General features: G+C 43.2%; 1 protein-coding gene across 1 annotated transcript; it reads right to left on the bottom strand.

Moving 5' to 3' along the window:
- Window positions 1–9,177: 9,177 nt before the first annotated feature.
- On the bottom strand, window positions 9,178–20,516 carry LOC121574094 (eukaryotic translation initiation factor 4E-binding protein 2-like). The gene is made up of 3 exons (XM_041886694.2): window positions 20,181–20,516; window positions 10,775–10,960; window positions 9,178–10,663 (listed from the first exon to the last, which is right to left on the bottom strand). Exons 1-3 carry the CDS (start codon window positions 20,317–20,319, stop codon window positions 10,632–10,634), a joined length of 357 nt encoding a protein of 118 aa, XP_041742628.1. The 5' UTR covers window positions 20,320–20,516; the 3' UTR covers window positions 9,178–10,631.
- Between the last annotated feature and the right edge of the window lie 276 nt (window positions 20,517–20,792).

A 20,792-nucleotide genomic window follows, 5' to 3' on the forward strand; every position in this document is an offset into this window, starting at 1 on the left:
TCAATTCCAACAAAATAATGTTGCAGAATTGCTAATCTTATCTGTTTCTAACTACAGAAACGATTTCAGAACAATAAACATTATTAAAGTGACCAGTGTTCAATGACTATATACTGTACATACGGCAGTTACTAAGGTGCAGGGCAGAGTACCGGACAGAGGCAGGCTAATGATGACTGTTCAACAGTCTGATGGCCTGTAGATAGGCTGAGGTCCTTGATTATCTTCTTGGCCTTCCTGCTGTAGATGTCCTGGAGGGCAGGCAGTGTGCCCCCGGTGATGCATTGGGCTGACCGCACCACCCTCTAGAGAGCCCTACGGTTGTCAGCGGTGCAGTTGCCATACCAGGCAGTGATACAGCCTGACAGAAGGCACTTGATGGTGTATCTGTAGCAGGGACCATCTCAGGTCCCCAGCAATGTGCACGCAGAGGAACTTGAAGCTTTTGACCCTCTCCACTGCGGCCCTGTCGATGTGGTGGGGGCGTGCTCTCTCTGCCGTCTCATGTAGTCCACGATCAGCTCCTTTCGTTTTGTTGACGTTGAGGGAGAGGTTATTTTCCTGGCACAACTCCGCTAGGGCTCTCACCTCCTCCCTGTAGGTTGTCTCGTCGTTGTTGGTAATCAGGCCTTAGCTAAAAGGGTTAAGGTTAGGGTTAGGGGAAAGGTTAGCTAACATGCTAAGTAGTTGCAAAGTAGCTAAAAAGTAGTAAGTAGTTGCAAAGTTGCTAATTAGCTAAAATGCTAATGTTGTCAGTGATGCCATTCAAACACACAACCTTTGGATTGCTAGACGTTCTCATTATTGTTGGGATCTATTTTCTTATAATTAGATGTGATGCCTAGCTTAAAAAGAATACATTAATGATTAAACATAATAGGTTTGTGCTGTACTGATATAGATTGTTTAACATAACAAGCTGTGACTAATGTGAGGAACCGTTAGGGGGGAGGCTGAGATAGACTTGTGACACATACACACACACTGCCTCTTTGTTAAACCGCTCAAGGACATGTGTACTGCAACAATGAAGAAGAGGAAACTATGTCTGAGGTTGCTGACTCTCGAGACAAGTTGCAAAAAACAACTAATGCCCGGCAACAGTGAAGCGCCAAGAGGCTGGGACCAGCCTGAGCGCCAACGATAGGTTGACTAAGTTTAAACCACGCTCAGCCTCTACTCTGATAGGCCTGCCTGGAGCAGGAACTATCTCTGTCAGAGTATCAAAAGAAGAACTTTGGGTTGGGACAGTTAGTTCTCTGTTAGCCCTGTGAGGTGTTACAGTGAGCCCGTATATACGAAGATTGCATTTACCATTTATTCGCTTTACTAATTATATTAATAAAAAAGCTGAGAATATATTCAGTGACTTAGTGTTAAATTCTGTTCTGATACCAGATTCGAATTACGCAACTTAACATTATACACCCACCCATCCACCCATTATTTGTTTTTTCTTTAGTAACCTTCTGTCTTGTAACCATCAGGGGCTCAACTTTGGTTTTAGAAGTGGGGGGGGACATATATTTTTTAAAATCCAGTCTAAACACTCCAAACAGCCTACCTGACTGCTCGGAGGCGTCCGCATGGTCCTAAAGCACACCGGTGCCTAGTTTTGTATCACATTCCAATGATAAAACTGGGCAGGACAAAAATGCTATTTCAGAATGTGGGGGGGGCATGTCGTCCCCAGTGAAAGTTGCGCCCCTGAGTAAATACTACAGTATTATCCCACCAAAAAACACTGTAGTAAATACTACAGAAATGTCTGCAAAAACACTATAGTTGAAAAAACACTATATTTCTTTAACTATAGTAAATACTACAGTATTTAATTTGCATATACCCTGACCATTCCCCTCCCCCATATCCCAATTTGTACCACCCGTAAGTCAGATACCTACATGCCAAGTATAGACCATATATTGTTTTCCTAATGGAAAGTTACAGAGGCACAAATATCATAATGATTTATTTCAGCTGTTATTTATTTCATCACATTCCCAGTGGGTCAGAAGTTTAAATACACTCAATTAGTATTTAGTAGCATTACCTTTTAAATTGTTTAACTTGGGTCAAACATTTCGGGTTGCCTTCCACAAGCTTCCCACAATAACTTGGGTGAATTTTGGCCCATTCCTCCTGACAGAGCTGGTGTAATTGAGTCAGGTTTATAGGCCTCCTTGCTCTAACATGCTTTTTCAGTTCTGCCCACACATTTTCTATAGGATTGAGGTCAGGGCTTTGTGATAGCCACTCCAATACCTTGACTTGGTTGTCCTTAAGCCATTTTGCCACAACTTTGGAAGTATGCTTGTGGTCATTGTCCATTTGGGAGACCCATTTGCGACCAAGCTTTAACTTCCTGACTGATGTCTTGAGATGTTGCTTCAATATATCCACATAATTTTCCTTCCTCATGATGCCATCTATTTTGTGAAGTGCACCAGTCCCTCCTGCAGCAAAGCACCCCCACAGCATGACGCTGCCACCCCGTGCTTCACGGTTGGGATGGTGGGACCCCCTTTTTCCTCCAAGGACCCCCTTTTTCCTCCAAACATAACGATGGTTATTATGGCCAAACAGTTCTATTTTTGTTTAATCAGACCAGAGGACATTTCTCAAAAAAGTACGATTTTTGTCCCGATGTGCAGTTGCAAACCGTAGTCTGGCTTTTTTATGGCGGTTTTGTAGCAGTGGCTTCTTCCTTACTGAGCGGCCCTATCAGGTTATGTCGATATAGGACTCGTTTTACTGTGGATATAGATACTTTTATACCTGTTTCCTCCAGCATCTTCACAAGGTCCTTTGCTGTTGTTCTGGGATTGATTTGCATTTTTTCGCACCAAAGTACGTTCATCTCTAGGAGACAGAACGCGTGTCCTTCCTGAGTGGTATGACAGCTGCGTGGTCCCATGGTGTTTATACTTGCGTACTATTGTTTGTACAGATGAACGTGGTACCTTCAGGTGTTTAGAAATTTCTCCCAAGGATGAACCAGACTTGTGGAGGTCTACAATTGTTTTTCTGAGGTCTGAGGTCTTTGATTTCCCCATGATGTCAAGCAAAGAAGCACTGAGTTTGAAGGTAGGCCTTGAAATACATCCACAGGTACACCTCCAATTGACTCAAATGATGTCAATTAGCCTATCAGAAGCTTCTAAAGCCATGACATCATTTTTCTGGAATTTTCCAAGCTGTTTAAAGGCACAGTCAACTTAGTGTATATAAACTTCTGACCCACTGGAATTGTGATACAGTGAATTATAAGTGAAATAATCTGTCTGTAAACAATTGTTGGAAAAATGACTTGTGTCATGCACAAAGTAGATGTCCTAACCGACTTGCCAAAACTATAGTTTGTTAACAAGAAATATGTGGAGTGGTTGAAAAACGAATTTTAATGACTCCAACCTAAATGTACGTAAACTTCCGACTTCAACTGTACATGGGACAGCAGCGTATGCGTGTGTATGTGCGTGCGTTTGTGAGTATGGGCGTATGCGTGTGTATATGTGAGAATAGGAGTCTGCATGTGTATGAGGTGTGTGTGTGTTTTGTGTAAGTAGGTCTATCTTTGTCTGTTAGTACAGGAGATGGCTGTTCAACAGTCTGATGGCCTGGAGATAGAAGCTGTTCAGTTTTTCGGTCCCCGCTTTGATGCAGCTGTAATGTCTCTCTACATTACTTTGTTATGCACTTTGCTGTCTTCAAACCTAGACTAATCATATTTGAAAATATGAAATGTGATATCCCTACTTCTGCATATGAAAGCTACGGGTTTTAATCAAAAGTTGTCTTGGTCTAGTTGACACTTTGATGTGCACATTTAATAGGACCGTCTGTCATTTAATTGCTTTTTCTCTGTCTTCGTAGAATGCACTTACTATCTCCTTTGGAAAGTTAGTTTTCTAACTTTACTGATCTAGAATTCTGATAGTGTTTCGTTGTTTGGATAAACCCCAGGGAACCCCAATTTCACTGCATTGATTTGGTCCCCAGTCCTTTCCTATGTGGGCAGACTCCCAGCAATTTATGGATTCAGTTGTTGTGCCAATAATTTCCACTGCGCTTCACAAACCTAGACAACAGTTTCATTTGAAGCTAGAAAACAGTTTGATCAAAATATAATGAATGTCCAATTACCCAACACAGTCATATAACGAGTTGTTTGGTGGCTTTAGAACACTTTTCGTACCCTCTACGGGAGACCACCTGTGTGTGTGTGTGTGTGTGTGTGTATGCCAATGCACTAGTATTCTCAGGCATTGTCTTAGGGGCCAGGGCAGACTTACTCCTCTGATTATGCCTGTTATAAACAAGGTTTCAGCAGGAAGAAAATAACAATCGGTTTCTTTCTGTAAGATTGGGTGTAATCATAGACTCATTCCAAATCCCCAGATGTGTCTAGTCCTGCCTGGTCTCTCAGGGAGGTGGACAACAGTAATATTTTGTTTTGTACCTGGAAATGTATGAATAGGAGCCTCAGGGGACTAAAGTAGGCTATGTTTATGTTTTAAAACTTCCTCATCCAGCTCAACCTCTAAAACCAACACACCAACAGTCTCCTACAGTCTTACCACCTTCTTGGCTACCTATACCCTACACTTTCACTAATGATTCATTGAGCACTAACCAGCTATCCAGCTGTGACTGTGAAAACTATTTCAGATCATGAAACAGGCATAGCAATATAAGTATGTTAGCTCCTTTCATTTTTCAGAACTGATTTATTAATTGGATAGGTGGTGGAATGTATTCGAAAATGCAATTATATTCCACTAATCTGCATGTTCATATTCAGTCTACATCAACTCTGTTACTAAATGTGTAATATTGATTTGATATGTTCTGGCTGAGATCAAAGCACAGTGGACCCACGGAGCAGTCGAGGCTAGAAGTGTGTAAGTGTTGACTCAAATCTTATTACACCGGATTAGGTTCATGGTTCGATCAAATGTCATGGACTTTTAATGATCAAATTGTATTCAAAGCCACTTTTCCTGATGAGTTTTTCTCCTGGGTGTAGCTTTACTTTACTTGACTGTATCTACCCAAGCATTTCTACATTGTAAAGAGTGCCTGGAATTATTTGTTTCTCCTCTACCTGCTTGACTTTTACTTTCTGTCGATAAATGATAATGCTCTGTAAAGAGAAGGCTTTATATAGAGATCTTGCTACACAGAGTAATCTCATGTAGACTATACTATATTAATTATCTGTCTGACCAGAGTTTAATTTTTAACTTGTAAAGACGTCATGGTATCGTTACGTGAAATACCGTATTTGCAAAATGCTTCACTTTTGTAATAACTAGGGCCATAGAAATTATTTTGTAAATAAAAAATGACTGAATAAAAAAGACACCTTTGGATGTTCTGCTGGAGCTAGTTTAGGGGTCTTCCACTGGTAAGCACCTTTTTTAAGGGCACAACAGCAGGAGTTGGTATAGTCAACCTGGTATCTGAAACCAGCAGTTCTGGTTGCCGGCAGTACATAGGCCTGATAAAAAACTACTTAAAGACTGACACTGACAAAGCCAGTGCCTGACACAGACGCTGACTTCTATGCTTCAGTACTGATGTTGTCACGTTCGTTGAATGACGGGACAGACCAAGGCGCAGCGTGATATACGTACATGTTTATTTAACTTAATAAACACTCAACAATACAATAAACGAAACGAAACGTGAAGTCCAAGGTAGCACACACAACATACCTTACAAGGAACAAGATCCCACAACTAGACAGTGCCAATAGGCTGCCTAAGTATGGTCCCCAATCAGAGACAACGAGCGACAGCTGCCTCTGATTGGGAACCACACCGGCCAACATAGATCCACACATACCAGATCGACAACATAGAAAAAGCACAACAAGGAATATACACACCCTGACTCACATATAAGCGTCCCCTGAGTCAGGGCGTGACAGTACCCCCCAAAGGTGCGGACTCCGACCGCACAACCTAAACATAACAGGGTAGGGGCCGGGTGGGCATTCCGCCTCGGAGGCGGATCCAGCTCGGGGCGTGACGACCTCTCACTCTCCGCCTCCCTGTTGCGCCCCTGGTCTGGACCTCGGCGCGCTGCTTCCCCTCTCCTTCCTCCCACGATACGCCAGGCCCTGTCTGGACCCTGGTGTGGGAGACCCCGAACCTGGAGAGGGGCTGACATCATGGTCTGGACTGGAGCCGCTGACCGGAGCTGGACTGGGCACCGGTGGAGCGGACTGCTCTGGCTCCGGAGAGGAGCCGCTGACCGGAGCTGGACTGGACCCCGGTGGAGCGGACTGCTCTGGCTCCGGAGTGGCGCAGCTGACCGGAGCTGGATCAGGCACCGGTGGAGCGGACTGCTCTGGCTCCGGAGTGGAACAGCTGATCGGCACTGGATCAGGCACCGGTGGAGCGGACTGCTCTGGCTCCGGAGTGGAGCAGCTGACCGGTGCCGGACAAGGCACCGGTGGAATGGGCACGAGCCATGCCGGACTGGACAAACGCACCACTGGTCTGGTGCGAGGAGCAGGCACGGGCCGGACCGGACTAGGAACACGCACCACTGGCTTGGTGCGAGGGTTAGGGTTGGGGCTGCTTCTCGGGCTTCCTCCTCGACCGGCCTCCTCCGTGTTGCCGTTGCTCCTCTCCTGTCTGGGCATCTACCTTAGCCCATGGTCCTTTCCCCGCAAATATCTCCTCCCATGACCACAAATTGGCCACCTGTGACATGGCCATCCGCTCCGCCTGGGCACGCTGCTTGGTCTGTGTTTGGTGGGATCTTCTGTCACGTTCGTTGAATGACGGGACAGACCAAGGCGCAGCGTGATATACGTACATGTTTATTAACGTAATAAACACTTGACAAAACAATAAATGAAACGTGAAGTGAAGTCCAAGGTAGCACACACAACATACCTTACAAAGAACAAGATCCCACAACTAGACAGTGCCAATAGGCTGCCTAAGTATGGTCCCCAATCAGAGACAACGAGCGACAGCTGCCTCTGATTGGGAACCACACCGGCCAACAGATCCACAACATAGAAAAAGCACAACAAGGAATATACACACCCTGACTCAACATATAAGCGTCCCCTGAGTCAGGGCGTAACAGATGTACTTTGTTGTATACTAATCCTGTCTCCATACAGTCTTGTATAAAGCCTTATTCTCCCCATGTCTTTTCAATGGGCTCAAGTAATGATGAATCAGAAAAGGACAGTCTAATATTGGCTTCCAGTTCGGAGAGTCAAAAATAATATCAGTAAGAACGAAGAACTGTATGCAGACATTTAATTAACTGACTTATTTGGAAATGTATTAATTCATTGGCACAATATCATCCACTTAATCTTTTAAAAGAGAAATAGGCACTGGGAAAGTTGATATATGACATAACATCCATCTGTAGGCTACATGCATAGCACTTTGTTTTAAGCTTCAAATTGTTCCCATGTTCTTACCCAAACTGCAAACAGCAATACCCCTCAAAAACAGGGATGTCGATTCACATGGGATAAGTATTATCAGAGGACCAAAAAACAGTAGGTTATTCTTCTGGCTGGAATTATTACTCTCCCTCCATGTGAAAATTACTGATGTGACAGAAGGATCTAAAGAGAAGATTATCTCTGTGACTGTGATCAAAAAAGGAAGACTCTTCAATGTATGCAGTGTCCCAAAGTGTGACAAACAAACTGGGGGAAATAGATTGCAGTATGTGGAGTCTTTCGTTTCTTTTTATTGGACATACTGTGTACACTCTAATCTCCAGCACCTGCTCAAAGCAATTGGATATATGTACAGTGAGGGAAGAAAGTATTTGATCCCCTGCTAGGCCACTCCAGGACCTTAATGTGCTTCTTCTCGAGCCACTCCTTTGTTGCCTTGGCCGTGTGTTTTGGGTCATTGTCATGCTGGAATACCCATCCACGACCCATTTTCAATGCCCTGGCTGAGGGAAGGAGGTTCTCACCCAAGATTTGACGGTACATGGCCCCGTCCATTGTCCCTTTGATGCGGTGAAGTTGTCCTGTCCCCTTAGCAGAAAAACACCCCCAAAGCATAATGTTTCCACCTCCATGTTTGACGGTGGGGATGGTGTTCTTGGGGTCATGGGCAGCATTCCTCCTCCTACAAACACGGCGAGTTGAGTTGATGCCAAAGAGCTCCATTTTGGTCTCATCTGACCACAACACTTTCACCCAGTTCTCCTCTGAATCATTCAGATGTTCATTGGCAAACTTCAGACGGGCCTGTATATGTGCTTTCTTGAGCAGGGGGACCTTGCGGGCACTGCAGGATTTCAGTCCTTCACGGCGTAGTGTGTTACCAATTGTTTTCTTGGTGACTATGGCCCCAGCTGCCTTGAGATCATTGACAAGATCCTCCCGTGTAGTTCTGGGCTGATTCCTCACCATTCTCATGATCATTGCAACTCCACGAGGTGAGATCTTGCATGGAGCCCCAGGCCGAGGGAGTTTGACAGTTATTTTGTGTTTCTTCCATTTGCGAATAATCACACCAACTGTTGTCACCTTCTCACCAAGCTGCTTGGCGATGGTCTTGTAGCCCATTCCAGCCTTGTGTAGGTCTACAATCTTGTCCCTGACATCCTTGGAGAGCTCTTTGGTCTTGGCCATGGTGGAGAGTTTGGAATCTGATTGATTGATTGCTTCTGTGGACAGGTGTCTTTTATACAGTTAACAAACTGAGATTAAGAGCACTCCCTTTAAGAGTGTGCTCCTAATCTCAGCTCGTTACCTGTATAAAAGACACCTGGGAGCCAGAAATCTTTCTGATTGAGAGGGGGTCAAATACTTATTTCCCTCATTAAAATGCAAATCAATTTATAACATTTTTTACATGTGTTTTTCTGGATTTTGTTGTTGTTATTCTGTCTCTCACTGTTCAAATAAACCTACCATTAAAATGATAGACTGATCATTTCTTTGTCAGTGGGCAAACGTACAAAATCAGCAGGGGATCAAATACTTTTTTCCCTCACTGTATGTTCCTCTCTGTGTGTATCTCTGTCTTTTGGAGGGGTTGGGAATGCGATAAAGCAGAATACATGTGTTGCACATTCGTGTACATTGGACAATAAAGTATTCCTCTTTTGTTATCAATGTGATCTCAACCATGTGAAACCATGTGTACAGACAAAATGGGGAGAACAGCATAATCCTCATCATAAGGAACTTTATTGATCTTGCTGTAAACAGTGTCCATGGCATTTCTCTGAAAATGAAGTTAATTCTAATTTGAACAGAACTTAGGTTTGTTGTTTGAAATCTCTTTTGCGACAAAATATAAACCGTTCATGTAGTTAATTCAAATTTATTTAGCAATTTTCATGTAGTTAATTCAAATTTATTTAGCAATTTTCATGTAGTTAATTCAAATTTATTTAGCAATTATCTGACTATGTTTAACATTTAGTATAGCCTTAAATAATGTATCAATTCATTTTCTCCTTTCATTTGCAAATCTATCAAACCATCACCACAAACTTAAAGCCAAGGTTTTCCAAATGGTAAATCTTTATAAAATCCTTTACCAGAAAGACCCAAAACGCACCATAAAGTCAGGCTTGTATTGGTGATGGATAGATATTCAAGGCTTGGAATGATTATGAAATTCTCAGCTAATCTGATTCTTTTTATTTATTTTTTATCAGTCACATCATCCCTTATTAGTTTAATTGCTGGTAACTAACGGACTACAAAACAGGCAGGTAAGAGCATATCCAGTATTTGTTTTAATGAATATTTTACCCAAACAATGTGAACGACAAAAGTTCTGAAAAGGATAAGTAATATCAATCCCTTTGACTGATGATTCTAAGGCCAGTACTTTGCTCTACAAAGTAGTACAAGTACATTTAGTAGATGTTGTACAGTTTCTTGGGCCCCATTATAAAATGTCTAAAGCGGTAAAGACGGCTTTGTTTACAGTGTGCTCTGGTAGTAAGGACTCATACAGAAATACAAAATGGTCAGCTTAGATTACTGCATTGACTTGGGCGTCTACATTTCATTAATGGGTAAGAATATCTCTGGTTACCTTTAGGCCCTTTTCCTTGTTGTGTGGCTGAAGTACATACAATACACATACGACGGTTGGTAACCCTGAGACCTATTCGAATAGACCTGCAGATTCTTCCGCTAGGTCTCAGGGTTGGCCATAGCCTGGTAGCCCAGTCAGTTTGTATTGTAGCCAACTCATCTCTGTGTTGTTTCAGTCATGCCAAACTATGGCTTGACAACGATAGAAGAGTTGGTTACAACAAATGCGGGCTACATTGCAATATCCACAGTACCATACCACTTAGGATGCATGTCAAATACATTGCTTCATTCTAAGTGGTATGCTAGCATGGACATTGAAACGGAGCCACAGTATGGGGCCAAGTTGGCCGTATAGTTACCGTATTACATGGTATACTTTATCCGCGTGGTTTACATACATCACACCCAGTGATGGCGAGACAGAGAGCTAAAGAAGATGGCTGCTGTGAGTGATGTGAGGGCTCACAACATTTGTTTCTACAAGCCAAGCCACTGGCACACAGGACAGGACAGGAACCAGGCTAGTTTCTTCTTCTGTTGTTCCGGTGTGGTTCCTCAGGTGAGGTCAGATGTCCATCTCGAACTGAGCATCCTCACCTTTAAACACAAGAACACAAATACAATGTCATCAACACGTGAGTTGTACTCTAAAGCAGGGGTGTAATACCTTTATTACTAATATTGTCCGAGGATATGGCACCCACTGACCGGTGGCTGTCTTGCCATGACTGTTGTGGGGTTTGATGTGGTTGTTGGCCTCGTTCCTTCTGTTCTCGGTCAGGATGTTGAGGCTGGTCACCCCGGGGATGATGGGCAGGTGGGCTGGGGGGGTCTGGGCGATGGGGGAGTTACGCCGGTCCAATAGGAACTTACGGTCGTAGATGATCCGGGTCCCTACGATAGAGGAAAGTGATTATTTAATAACATCATTGACATATTAGTTACAACCATTGACTGTATAGAAATGCATTAACAACAGATGTATTACAAACCTGCTTTAGAGAACTGGTACACCATCATGTCGATAACAACACGTTGATTCTATTGCTTCTATGACTTTATGTGTAAATGGAGTCTTTGTTGTTTTCGTTCATTTACAATGTTGTTCATTTACATGAAACATGCAATAGTGTAGCACTGTGCAGCAGTGCAAATATAGGCAAATCAAGGTCAAATTGTATTAATCTGTTTTCTTGTTTTGCAAATGTAATCCTGTCATCATTACAATGGATGATGACAGCAAATAAAATAAAAAATGCACCAATTCACAATACACACATCTGTGAATAGTAAGGGCAAGAGCATAAACCTGTTTAGCTCGTTACATATTTACTGTAAATACCCATTTTAAACAAAAGATGGCGTATGTCATACACAACACTGCCTAGGTGCCTACATCAGGTGCTGGCACAATTGTTTACAGTATTGTCAACAAAAAGCTGTAAACAAAAAGCAGAGGCCTTAGCTTTCTGTTAACATTATTTCAATAAAAGTGCAATAGTTTTTTACATGCAAAAGCACTGTCTGAGACAATGAAATTCAGATACATGCCTGGCTGGTTTGAGGAAGTATGAATATATAAATACATTGTAACTACCTACAGTGCCTTCAGAAAGTATTCACACCCCTTTACTTTTTCCACATTTTGTAGTGTTACTACGGATGTCCAGAGAGATCATATGAATATATAAAAAATTCCCTCGTTATGTCGAGATCACAACTTATTTATCTCATGATCACGACATCACAATAGTTGTTTTGTCAAGATCACAAGATTAACTTCATAAATAGGAATAGACGCATTGATGATAGATTGACAGTACAGCTGAGCCCATGGTGGATCAGTGCATATGTTTTTATTGATTGCTACACTAAGGGAGGGTACATTTCATGCTAACATCATGCTTTCATTTGTGTTTGGTGCTCATTATCAGTTTATAAGTTAGAATGTTAGCAAGCTAAATGTCCCTTATCTTGAGCTAAGCCTTCTTGGGGGATTTAAGCCCTGAACGATGCCTAACAGGCAGCCCTGTCTCCCTGGCTGTATGCCACCCCCAATACCACAGCCAACCACATGCAAGCAACAACGCAGCTCACTTGGCTAGTCTTGTGAGCGAGTTAGCTACTTAGCTAGCGTGTTATATATGCTGGTTGTTAACTTTCATAACTGAAACGTTTATAAATGTAAGGGACACTTCATGTTTTATAGATAATATTTACATTTACAGAGTGGGTGAGCTCCATTCCTGACAGGATGATAAGATCCAATAGCAGCCTCAGAGGCTGATAAATCAGGATTCTACCTTGTAGGCTGTTTCATAGCTAAAGCTCCTTGCAGGCAGATTAGCAGTCAGTGCATTATGTATATGATCAAGAGTGGTTGCGCTCTATTCTTGTCAAGCTGATCAGATTCAATAGAAGCCTCAGAGGCTGATAAGTCAGGATGCTGCCCAGTAGGCTTTCTGCAAGGAGCCTTACATATGAAACAGCCTACAAGGCAGCATCCTGACATCTGCCTCTTATTTTATTTTTTTCCACCTTTATTTAACCAGGTAGGCCAGGTGAGAACAAGTTCTCATTTACAACTGCGACCTGGCAAAGATAAAGCAAAGCAGTGCGATAAAAACAACAACACAGAGTTACACATGGGATAAACAAAACATACAGTCAATAACACAATAGAAAATCTATATACAGTGTGTGCAAATGTAGTAAGTTATGGAGGTAAGGCAATAAATAATTACAATTTAGTATTAACACTGGAGTGATAGATGTGCAAATAGAGATACTGGGGTGCAAATGAGCAAAAGAAATAACCATATGGGGATGAGGTAGTTGGGTGGGCTAATTACAGATGGGCTGTGTACAGGTGCAGTGATCGGTAAGCTGCTCTGACAACTGACACTTAAAGTTAGTGAGGGAGATAAGAGTCTCCAGCTTCAGAGATTTTTGCAGTTCGTTCCAGTCATTAGCAGCAGAGAACTGGAAGGAATGGCAGCCAAAGGAGGTGTTGGCTTTGGGTATGACCAGTGAGATATACCTGCTGGAGCGCATACTACGGGTGGGTGTTGCTATGGTGACCAATGAGCTAAGATAAGGCAGGGATTTGCCTAGCAGAGATTTATAGATGACCTGGAGCCAGTGGGTTTGGTGACGAATATGTAGTGAGGGCCAGCCAATGAGAGCATACAGGTCACAATGGTGGGTAGTATATGGGGCTTTGGTGACAAAACGGATGGCACTGTGATAGACTACATTTACATTTACATTTTAGTCATTTAGCAGACGCTCTTATCCAGAGCGACTTACAGTTAGTGAGTGCATACATTATTTTTTTATTTTTTCCATACTGCCCCCCCGTGGGAATCGAACCCACAAACCTGGCATTGCAAATGCCATGCTCTACCAACTGAGCTACATCCCTACATCCAATTTGCTGAGTAGAGTGTTGGAGGCTATTTTGTAAATGACATCGCCGAAGTCAAGGATCAGTAGGATAGTCCGTTTTACGAGGGCATGTTTGGCAGCATGAGTGAAGGAGGCTTTGTTGCGAAATAGGAAGCCGATTCTAGATTTTACTTTGGATTGGAGATGCTTAATGTGAGTCTGGAAGGAGAGTTTACAGTCTAACCAGACACCTAGGTATTCTAAGTCAGACCCGCCGAGAGTAGTGATTCTAGTCGGTCGGGCGGGTGCAAGCAGCGTTCGATTAAAGAGCATGCATTTCGTTTTAGTAGCGTTTAAGAGCAGTTGGAGGCTACGGAAGGAGTGTTGTATGGCATTGAGGCTCGTTTGGAGGTTTGTTAACACAGTGTCCAATGAAGGGCCAGATGTATACAAAATGGTGTCGTCTGCGTAGAGGTGGATCTGAGAGTCACCAGCAGCAAGAGCGACATCATTGATATACACAGAGAATAGAGTCGGCCCGAGAATTGAACCATGTGGCACCCCCAAAGAGACTGCCAGAGGTCCAGACTACAGGCCCTCCGATTTGACACATTGAACTCTATCTGAGAAGTAGCTGGTGAACGAGGCGAGGCAGTCATTTGAGAAACCAAGGCTATTTAGTCTGCCAAAAAAGAATGCGGTGATTGACAGAGTCGAAAGCCTTGGCCAGGTCAATGGAAACGGCTGCATAGTACTGTCTTTTATCGATCGCGGTTATTATATCGTTTAGGACCTTGAGCGTGGCTGAGGTGCACCCATGACCAGCTCGGAAACCAGATTACATAGCGGAGAAGGTACGGTGGGATTCGAAATGGTCGGTGATCTGTTTGTTAACTTGGCTTTCAAATACTTTCGAAAGGAAGGGCAGGATGAATATAGGTCTGTAACAGTTTGTATCTAGAGTGTCACCCCCTTTGAAGAGGGGGACGACCGCGGAAGCTTTCCAATCTCTGGGGATCTCAGATGATACGAAAGAGAGGTTGAACAGGCTAGTAATAGGGGTTGCTACAAATTCGGCGGCTAATTTTAGAAAGAAAGGGTCCAGATTGTCTAGCCCAGCTGATTTGTAGGGGTCCAGATTTTGCAGCTCTTTCAGAACATCAGCTATCTGAATTTGCGTGAAGGAGAAGCGGGGGGGGGGCATTGGCAAGTTGCAGCGGAGGGTGCAGAGCTGGTGGCCGGGGGGGAGGGTAGCCAGGTGGAAAGCATGGCCAGCCATAGCAAAATGCTTATTGAAATTCAGTAGTGACAGTGTTTCCTAGCCTCAGTGCAGTGGGCAGCTGGGAGGAGGTGCTCTTATTCTCCATGGACATTACAGTGTCCCAAAACATTTTGGTTAGTGCTACAGGATGCACATTTCTGTTTGAAAAAGCTAGCCTTTGCTTTCCTAACTGATTGTGTATATTGGTTCCTGACTTCCCTGAAAAGTTGCATATCGCGGGGGCTGTTCAATGCTAATGCAGTACGCCACAGGATGTTTTTGTGCTGGTCAAGGGCAGGCAAGTCTGAGGTGAACCAGGGGCTATATCTGTTCTTAGTTCTGAATTTTTTGAATGGAGCATGCTTACTTAAGATTGAGAGGAAAGCACTTTTAAAAGAACAACCAGGCATCCTCTACTGACGGAATGAGGTCAATATCCATCCAGGATACCTGGGCCAGGTCAATTAGAAAGGCCTGCTCGCTAAAGTGTTTTAGGGAGCGTTTGACAGTGATGAGGGGTGACCGCGGACCCATTACGGACGCAGGCAATGAGGCAATGATTGCTGAGATCCTGGTTGAAGACAGAGGAGGTGTATTTAGAGGGTAAATTTGTCAGGATGATATGTATGAGGGTGCCCATGTTTACGGATTTAGCGTTGTACCTGGTAGGTTCCTTGATAATTTGTGTGAGATTGAGGGCATCTAGTTTAGATTGTAGGACGGCCGGGGTGTTAAGCATATCCCAGTTTAGGTCACCAAGCAGTACGAACTCTGAGGTTTTGGGCTCCCGAGTGGCGCAGCGGTCTAAGGCACTGCATCTCAGTGCTTGAGGCGTCACTAAAGACTCCCTGGTTTGATTCCAGGCTGTATCACAACCGGCCGTGATTGGGAGTCCCATAGGGCGGCGCACAATTGGCCCAGCGTCGTCCGGGTTTGGCCGGTGTAGGCCGTCATTGTAAATAAGAATTTGTTTTTAACTGACTTGCCTAGTTAAATAAAGGTAAAATGTAAAATGGATGGGGGGCAATCAATTCACATATGGTGTCCAGGGCACAGCTGGGGGCTGAGGGGGGTCTGTAGCAAGCGGCAACAGTGAGAGACTTATTTCTGGAAAGGTGGATTTTTAGAAGTAGAAGCTCAAACTGTTTGGGCACAGACCTGGATAGTAAGATAGCCTGCAGAGCTCTATCTCTACAGTAGATTGCAACTCCACCCCCTTTGGCAGTTCTATCTAGACTGAAAGGTTTGTAGTTGGGGATGGAAATGTCAGAGTTTTTGGTGGCCTTCCTAAGCCAGGATTCAAACACTGCTAGAACATCAGGGTTGGCGGAGTGTGCTAAGGCAGTGAATAACTCAAACTTATGGAGAAGGCTTCTGATGTTAACATGCAAGACACCAAGTATTTTACGGTTCCAGAAGTCAACAAATGATAGCGCCTGGGGAGTAGGAGTGATACTGGGGGCTACAGGGCCTGGGTTAACCTCTACATCACCAGAGGAACAGAGGAGGAGTAGAATAAGGATACAGCTAAAGGCTTTAAAAACTGGTCTTCTAGTGCATTGGGTACAGAGAATAAAAGGGGCAGATTTCCGGGCATTGTAGAATAGATTCAGGGCATTATGTACAGACAAGGATATGGAAGGATATGAGTACAGTGGAGGTAAACCTAAGCGTTGGGTAACGATGAAAGAGATAGCATCACTGGAGGCACCGATTGAGCCAGTCTCCGCGTGTATGGGGGGTGGAACAAAGGCGCTATCTGAGGCAGGTTGAGCGGGACTGGGGGCTCTACAGTGAAATTGTATAATAAGAACTAACCAAAACAGCAATAGGCAAGACATATTGACATGGGAGAGAGGCATAAAGCAATCACAGGCGTTATTCGAGAGATCTAAGACAACAACTGGTAATAGCGACGAAAGTTTGGGATGAGGCTAAACAGATACAGGACAGATAAACAGGATGGGGTACCGTGTAAAGGAACAGCCCAGCAGGCATCAGCTGTGTGGTTGGTTGAGTGATCATAAGGTCCAGTGAACAGCAAAAGGTGAGTCCGGGAGCAGTTCGATGGCTACTACGGCACAGGCTAGCAGGAGGCACGGCTGTTGAATGCGTGTGCTAGCGGGCCGGGGCTAGCAGATGGATCTTCGTGGTCGTCACAACGGGAAGCCTGTTGAAACCACATCAGACGATTACGTCGGCAGACCAGTCGTGATGGATCGGCGGGGCTCTGTGTCGACACTAGGAGGTCCCGTCCGGTTGACAGAGAGGTAGATAGCCGGGAGATGGGCCTGGCTCGAGGCTAGCTCAAGGCTAACTGGTGCTTGTTTCAGGGCAGTGGTGATTAGCCAACAACAACATCCATTCAGTTGCAGCTAGCTAGTTGCGATGATCTGGTGTTAAAGATCCAGTGATTCAGTGATTCCGGCAGAAAATCCGATATGTTCTGAGTCGATAGCGCACTGTGCAGACTGGCCGATAATTGTCCAGGCTAGAGCTGGCTGGTAGGTAGTGCAGGCCACGGACAATGGTGAAAACCGCTAACGATGGCTAATAGCAAGTAGCTACCAAGTAGCTAGTTAGCTGGCTAGCTGGCTAGTTTCAGGCGTAGGTTCTTGATAAAAAGGTATAAGAAATAATAGAATCCGTTCCACATTGGGTGAGGCGGGTTGCAGGAAAGTATATTTAGTTGAAGGATGAAAAGTGAGATTGAGAAATATATACGAAAAAGACAACAACAAAAAAAAACAGGCTATTGACACGAGCACACTACAGAATACACGACCGCACTGCTACGCCATCTTGGATCAAGATGAGGCTGCTATTGAATCTGATCAGCCTGCCAGGGATAGAGCTCACCCCCTAGATCAGATATGCATTTGCTTATAAAGCACTTTGACAGCTAATCTGCCTGCAATAAGTCGTATCTATAAAACAGCCTATAAGGCAGCTTCCTGACTTATCAGCCTCTGAGGCTGAAATTGAATCGGATCAGCCTGTCAGGAATGTAGCTCACCCACTGTAAATAGTATCCACAAAGTGTCCCTTATAATTATACACATATATCAGTTATGCAAGCTAACAACCAGCATATATAACAAGCTAGCTTGCTAGCTAGCTAACAAGACTACCTAGCTAGCTCACAAGACTAGCCAGGTTAGCTGTGTTGTTTCTTGCATGCGATTGACTGTGGTCTTGGGGGTGGCACACAGCCTGGGAGACGGTGCTGCCTGTCAGGCATCGTTCAGGGCTCAAATGCCCCACATTGCACTCAACAAAGCCATAGGGCTTCTTGATGAAGTGGTTATTGTGCATCTGAACAAATGAATGGATGATGCGTGGTACTTTTGATTATCTTGTGATCTCAACAAAACAACTTTTGTTATGTAGTGATCATGAGATAAATAGTTGTGATCTCAACATAACGACGGAATTTTGTATTTATCAATTTGTCCTCACTGGGCTTCCATATGTTACAGCCTGAATTTAAAATTGATTAAATTGAGATTTTGTGTCACTGGCCTACATACAATACCCCATAATGTCAAAATGGAATTATATTTTAAGAAATTTGTACAAATTAATAAAAAATTAAAAGCTGAAATGTCTTGAGTCAATAAGTATTCAATCTCTTTGTTATGGCAAGCCTAAATAAGTTCAGGAGTAAACATTTGCTTAACAAGTCCCATAATAAGTTGCATGGACTCACTCTGCGTGCAATAATAGTGTTTAACATGATTTTTGAATGACTACCTAATTTCTGTACCCCACACATACAATTATCAGTAAGGAAAAAAAAAAGCATTTGTGAACTAACGATCACACTTGATTCTTTTCCCCCTTACTAGCGCTGACTTTGCTGATAGCTACTTTATTGAGGAAAATTGTACTTACTATCACTGTGATATGTGGTTGTCCCACCTAGCTGTCTTAAGATGAATGCACTAACTGTAAGTCGCTCTGGATAACAGCGTCTGCTAAATTACGAAAATGTAAAAAAGTCCCTGAGTCTAGCATTTCTAACACAGATTCAACCACAAAGACCAGGGAGGTTTTCCAATGCCTTGCAAAGGGCACCTATTGGTAGATAGGTAAAAATAAATAAAAAGCTAACATTGAATATCCCTTTGAGCATGGTGAAGTTATTAATTACACTTTGGATGGTGTATCAATACACCCAGTCACTACCAAGACACAGGCGTCCTTCCTAACTAAGTTTGCCGGAGAGGAAAGAACAAGCTCAGGGATTTCACCATGAGGCCAATGGTGACTTTAAAACAGTTACAGAGTTTAATGGTTGTGATAGGAGAAAACTGAGGATGGATCAACAACATTGTAGTTACTCCACAATAATAACCTAAATAACAGAGTGAAAAGAAGGAAGCCTGTACAGAAATATTCCAAAACAATGCATCCTGTTTGCAATAAGGCAATAAAGTAAAACTTCAAAAAATGTGGCAAAGAAATTAACGTTATGTCTTGAATACAAAGTGCTATGTTTGGGTAAATCCAACACATCACTGAGTACCACTCTTCATATTTTCAAGCATTGTGGTGGCTGCATCATGTTATGGGTATGCTTGTCATCGGCAAGGACTAGGGAGTTTTTTATGATAAAAATAAATGGAATAGAGCTAAGCACAGGCAACCTGGTTCAGTGTGCTTTCCAACAGACACAGAGACAAATTCACCTTTCATCAGGACAATAACCTAAAACACAAGGTCAAATATACATTGGAGGTGCTTACCAAGACGACATTGGATGTTCCTGAGTGGCCTAGTTAAAGTTTTGACTTAAATTGGCTTGAAAATCTATGGCAAGACATGAAAATGGCTGTCTAGCGATGATCAACAACCAACTTGACAGAGCTTGAAGAATTTGCAAATATTGTACAATCCGGGTGTGCAAAGCTCTTAGAGACTTACACCGAAAGAGTCACAGCTATAATTGTTGTCAAAGGTGATTCTAACATGTATTGACTCAGGGGGTTGAATACTTATGTAACGGATATATATTAGTGTTTCATTTTTCATTATTATTATTATTATTATTATTTTTACAAATGTTTGAATTTTAATTCCACTTTGACAGTTTGAATTTTAATTCCACTTTGACATTACATAGTATTTTGTGTGACATTCCAATCCATTTTAATCCCACCTTGTAACACAACAAAATGTGGAAATAGTCAAGGGGTGTGAATACTTTCTGAAGGCACTGTAATAAATAATATATTGCATTGTTACAAATGTAGCCACCATGATTCAGATCACTGCGTTGAACACCAACCAATCACATTGCCAAAAGGGACGGCAAGGGCGGGGCAAACCTTTGTTTTTGTTTTGAACGCTTCGAAAAGGATGCCTTGCCATGCAATCGGCCTAGCTAGGCCACAATGCACGACAGTGCATAGCGAAATACACATCAGTAATAAGATACAATTGATAGGTTTGTGTTGATTTTACCTCCCGGAGTTGTTGAAAATAAAGTGCCTCCAGGGGTGGTGCAATAATCATGAGGTAGCTGCGTTCTATCGTTGATCAACACCGTCCTGGTTGGAATGGCCCTGCTTTCGCTAAGCTGACGACTGGTAGACGACGACATTTCGCCCCCGGTTTAGTGACTGGTCAGACGGTACTGCAATCTGTAGGTGGTTGATACCTAACCTGACGGACGGTGGAACCCAGGGCCTTTTCCCTTTCTCTCTTATCTCTTCCCTTTCTTGTCGTTCCTCCCAGCCGTCAGCGCATTCCCACTCCCTCTGCCAGGCAGGAAAAACAACAACACAAGCAGACTGGATATGACGTCAATGAAGGCAGCCGCCACACGTGTTTAGAAAGAAAGATCATATTATATTTTTCAAAATATTATTTGATGTAGGTTGAGGCCATAGACCATGGTTGAGGCCATAGACCGCAGGTGATTTTATTTGGCCCCCAAAATGGGGGACGACACATAAAAGACTGTAAAAACATCAGCAAATCAGCTCGAAGTGATTATAAGTTTAGAGAGATAAATTAGATGTGATGGTATACAAATGTAAGCAAGGTTTGAAATTATTATGTTTTGGTCAATTA

This window comes from Coregonus clupeaformis, chromosome 1 (genome assembly GCF_020615455.1).
Source record: "Coregonus clupeaformis isolate EN_2021a chromosome 1, ASM2061545v1, whole genome shotgun sequence".
Lineage (NCBI taxonomy): Eukaryota > Metazoa > Chordata > Actinopteri > Salmoniformes > Salmonidae > Coregonus > Coregonus clupeaformis.

Coding starts and splice junctions, on each gene's coding strand:
- LOC121574094 (XM_041886694.2), bottom strand. CDS start 20,319: ATGTCGTCGTCTACCAGTCGTCAGCTTAGCGAAAGCAGGGCCATTCCA. Junction 10,961..20,180: donor ATTTTCAACAACTCCGGGAG/GTAAAATCAACA, acceptor CCTCTATCGTAG/GGACCCGGATCATCTACGAC. Junction 10,664..10,774: donor TCATGGCAAGACAGCCACCG/GTCAGTGGGTGC, acceptor TTGTGTTTAAAG/GTGAGGATGCTCAGTTCGAG.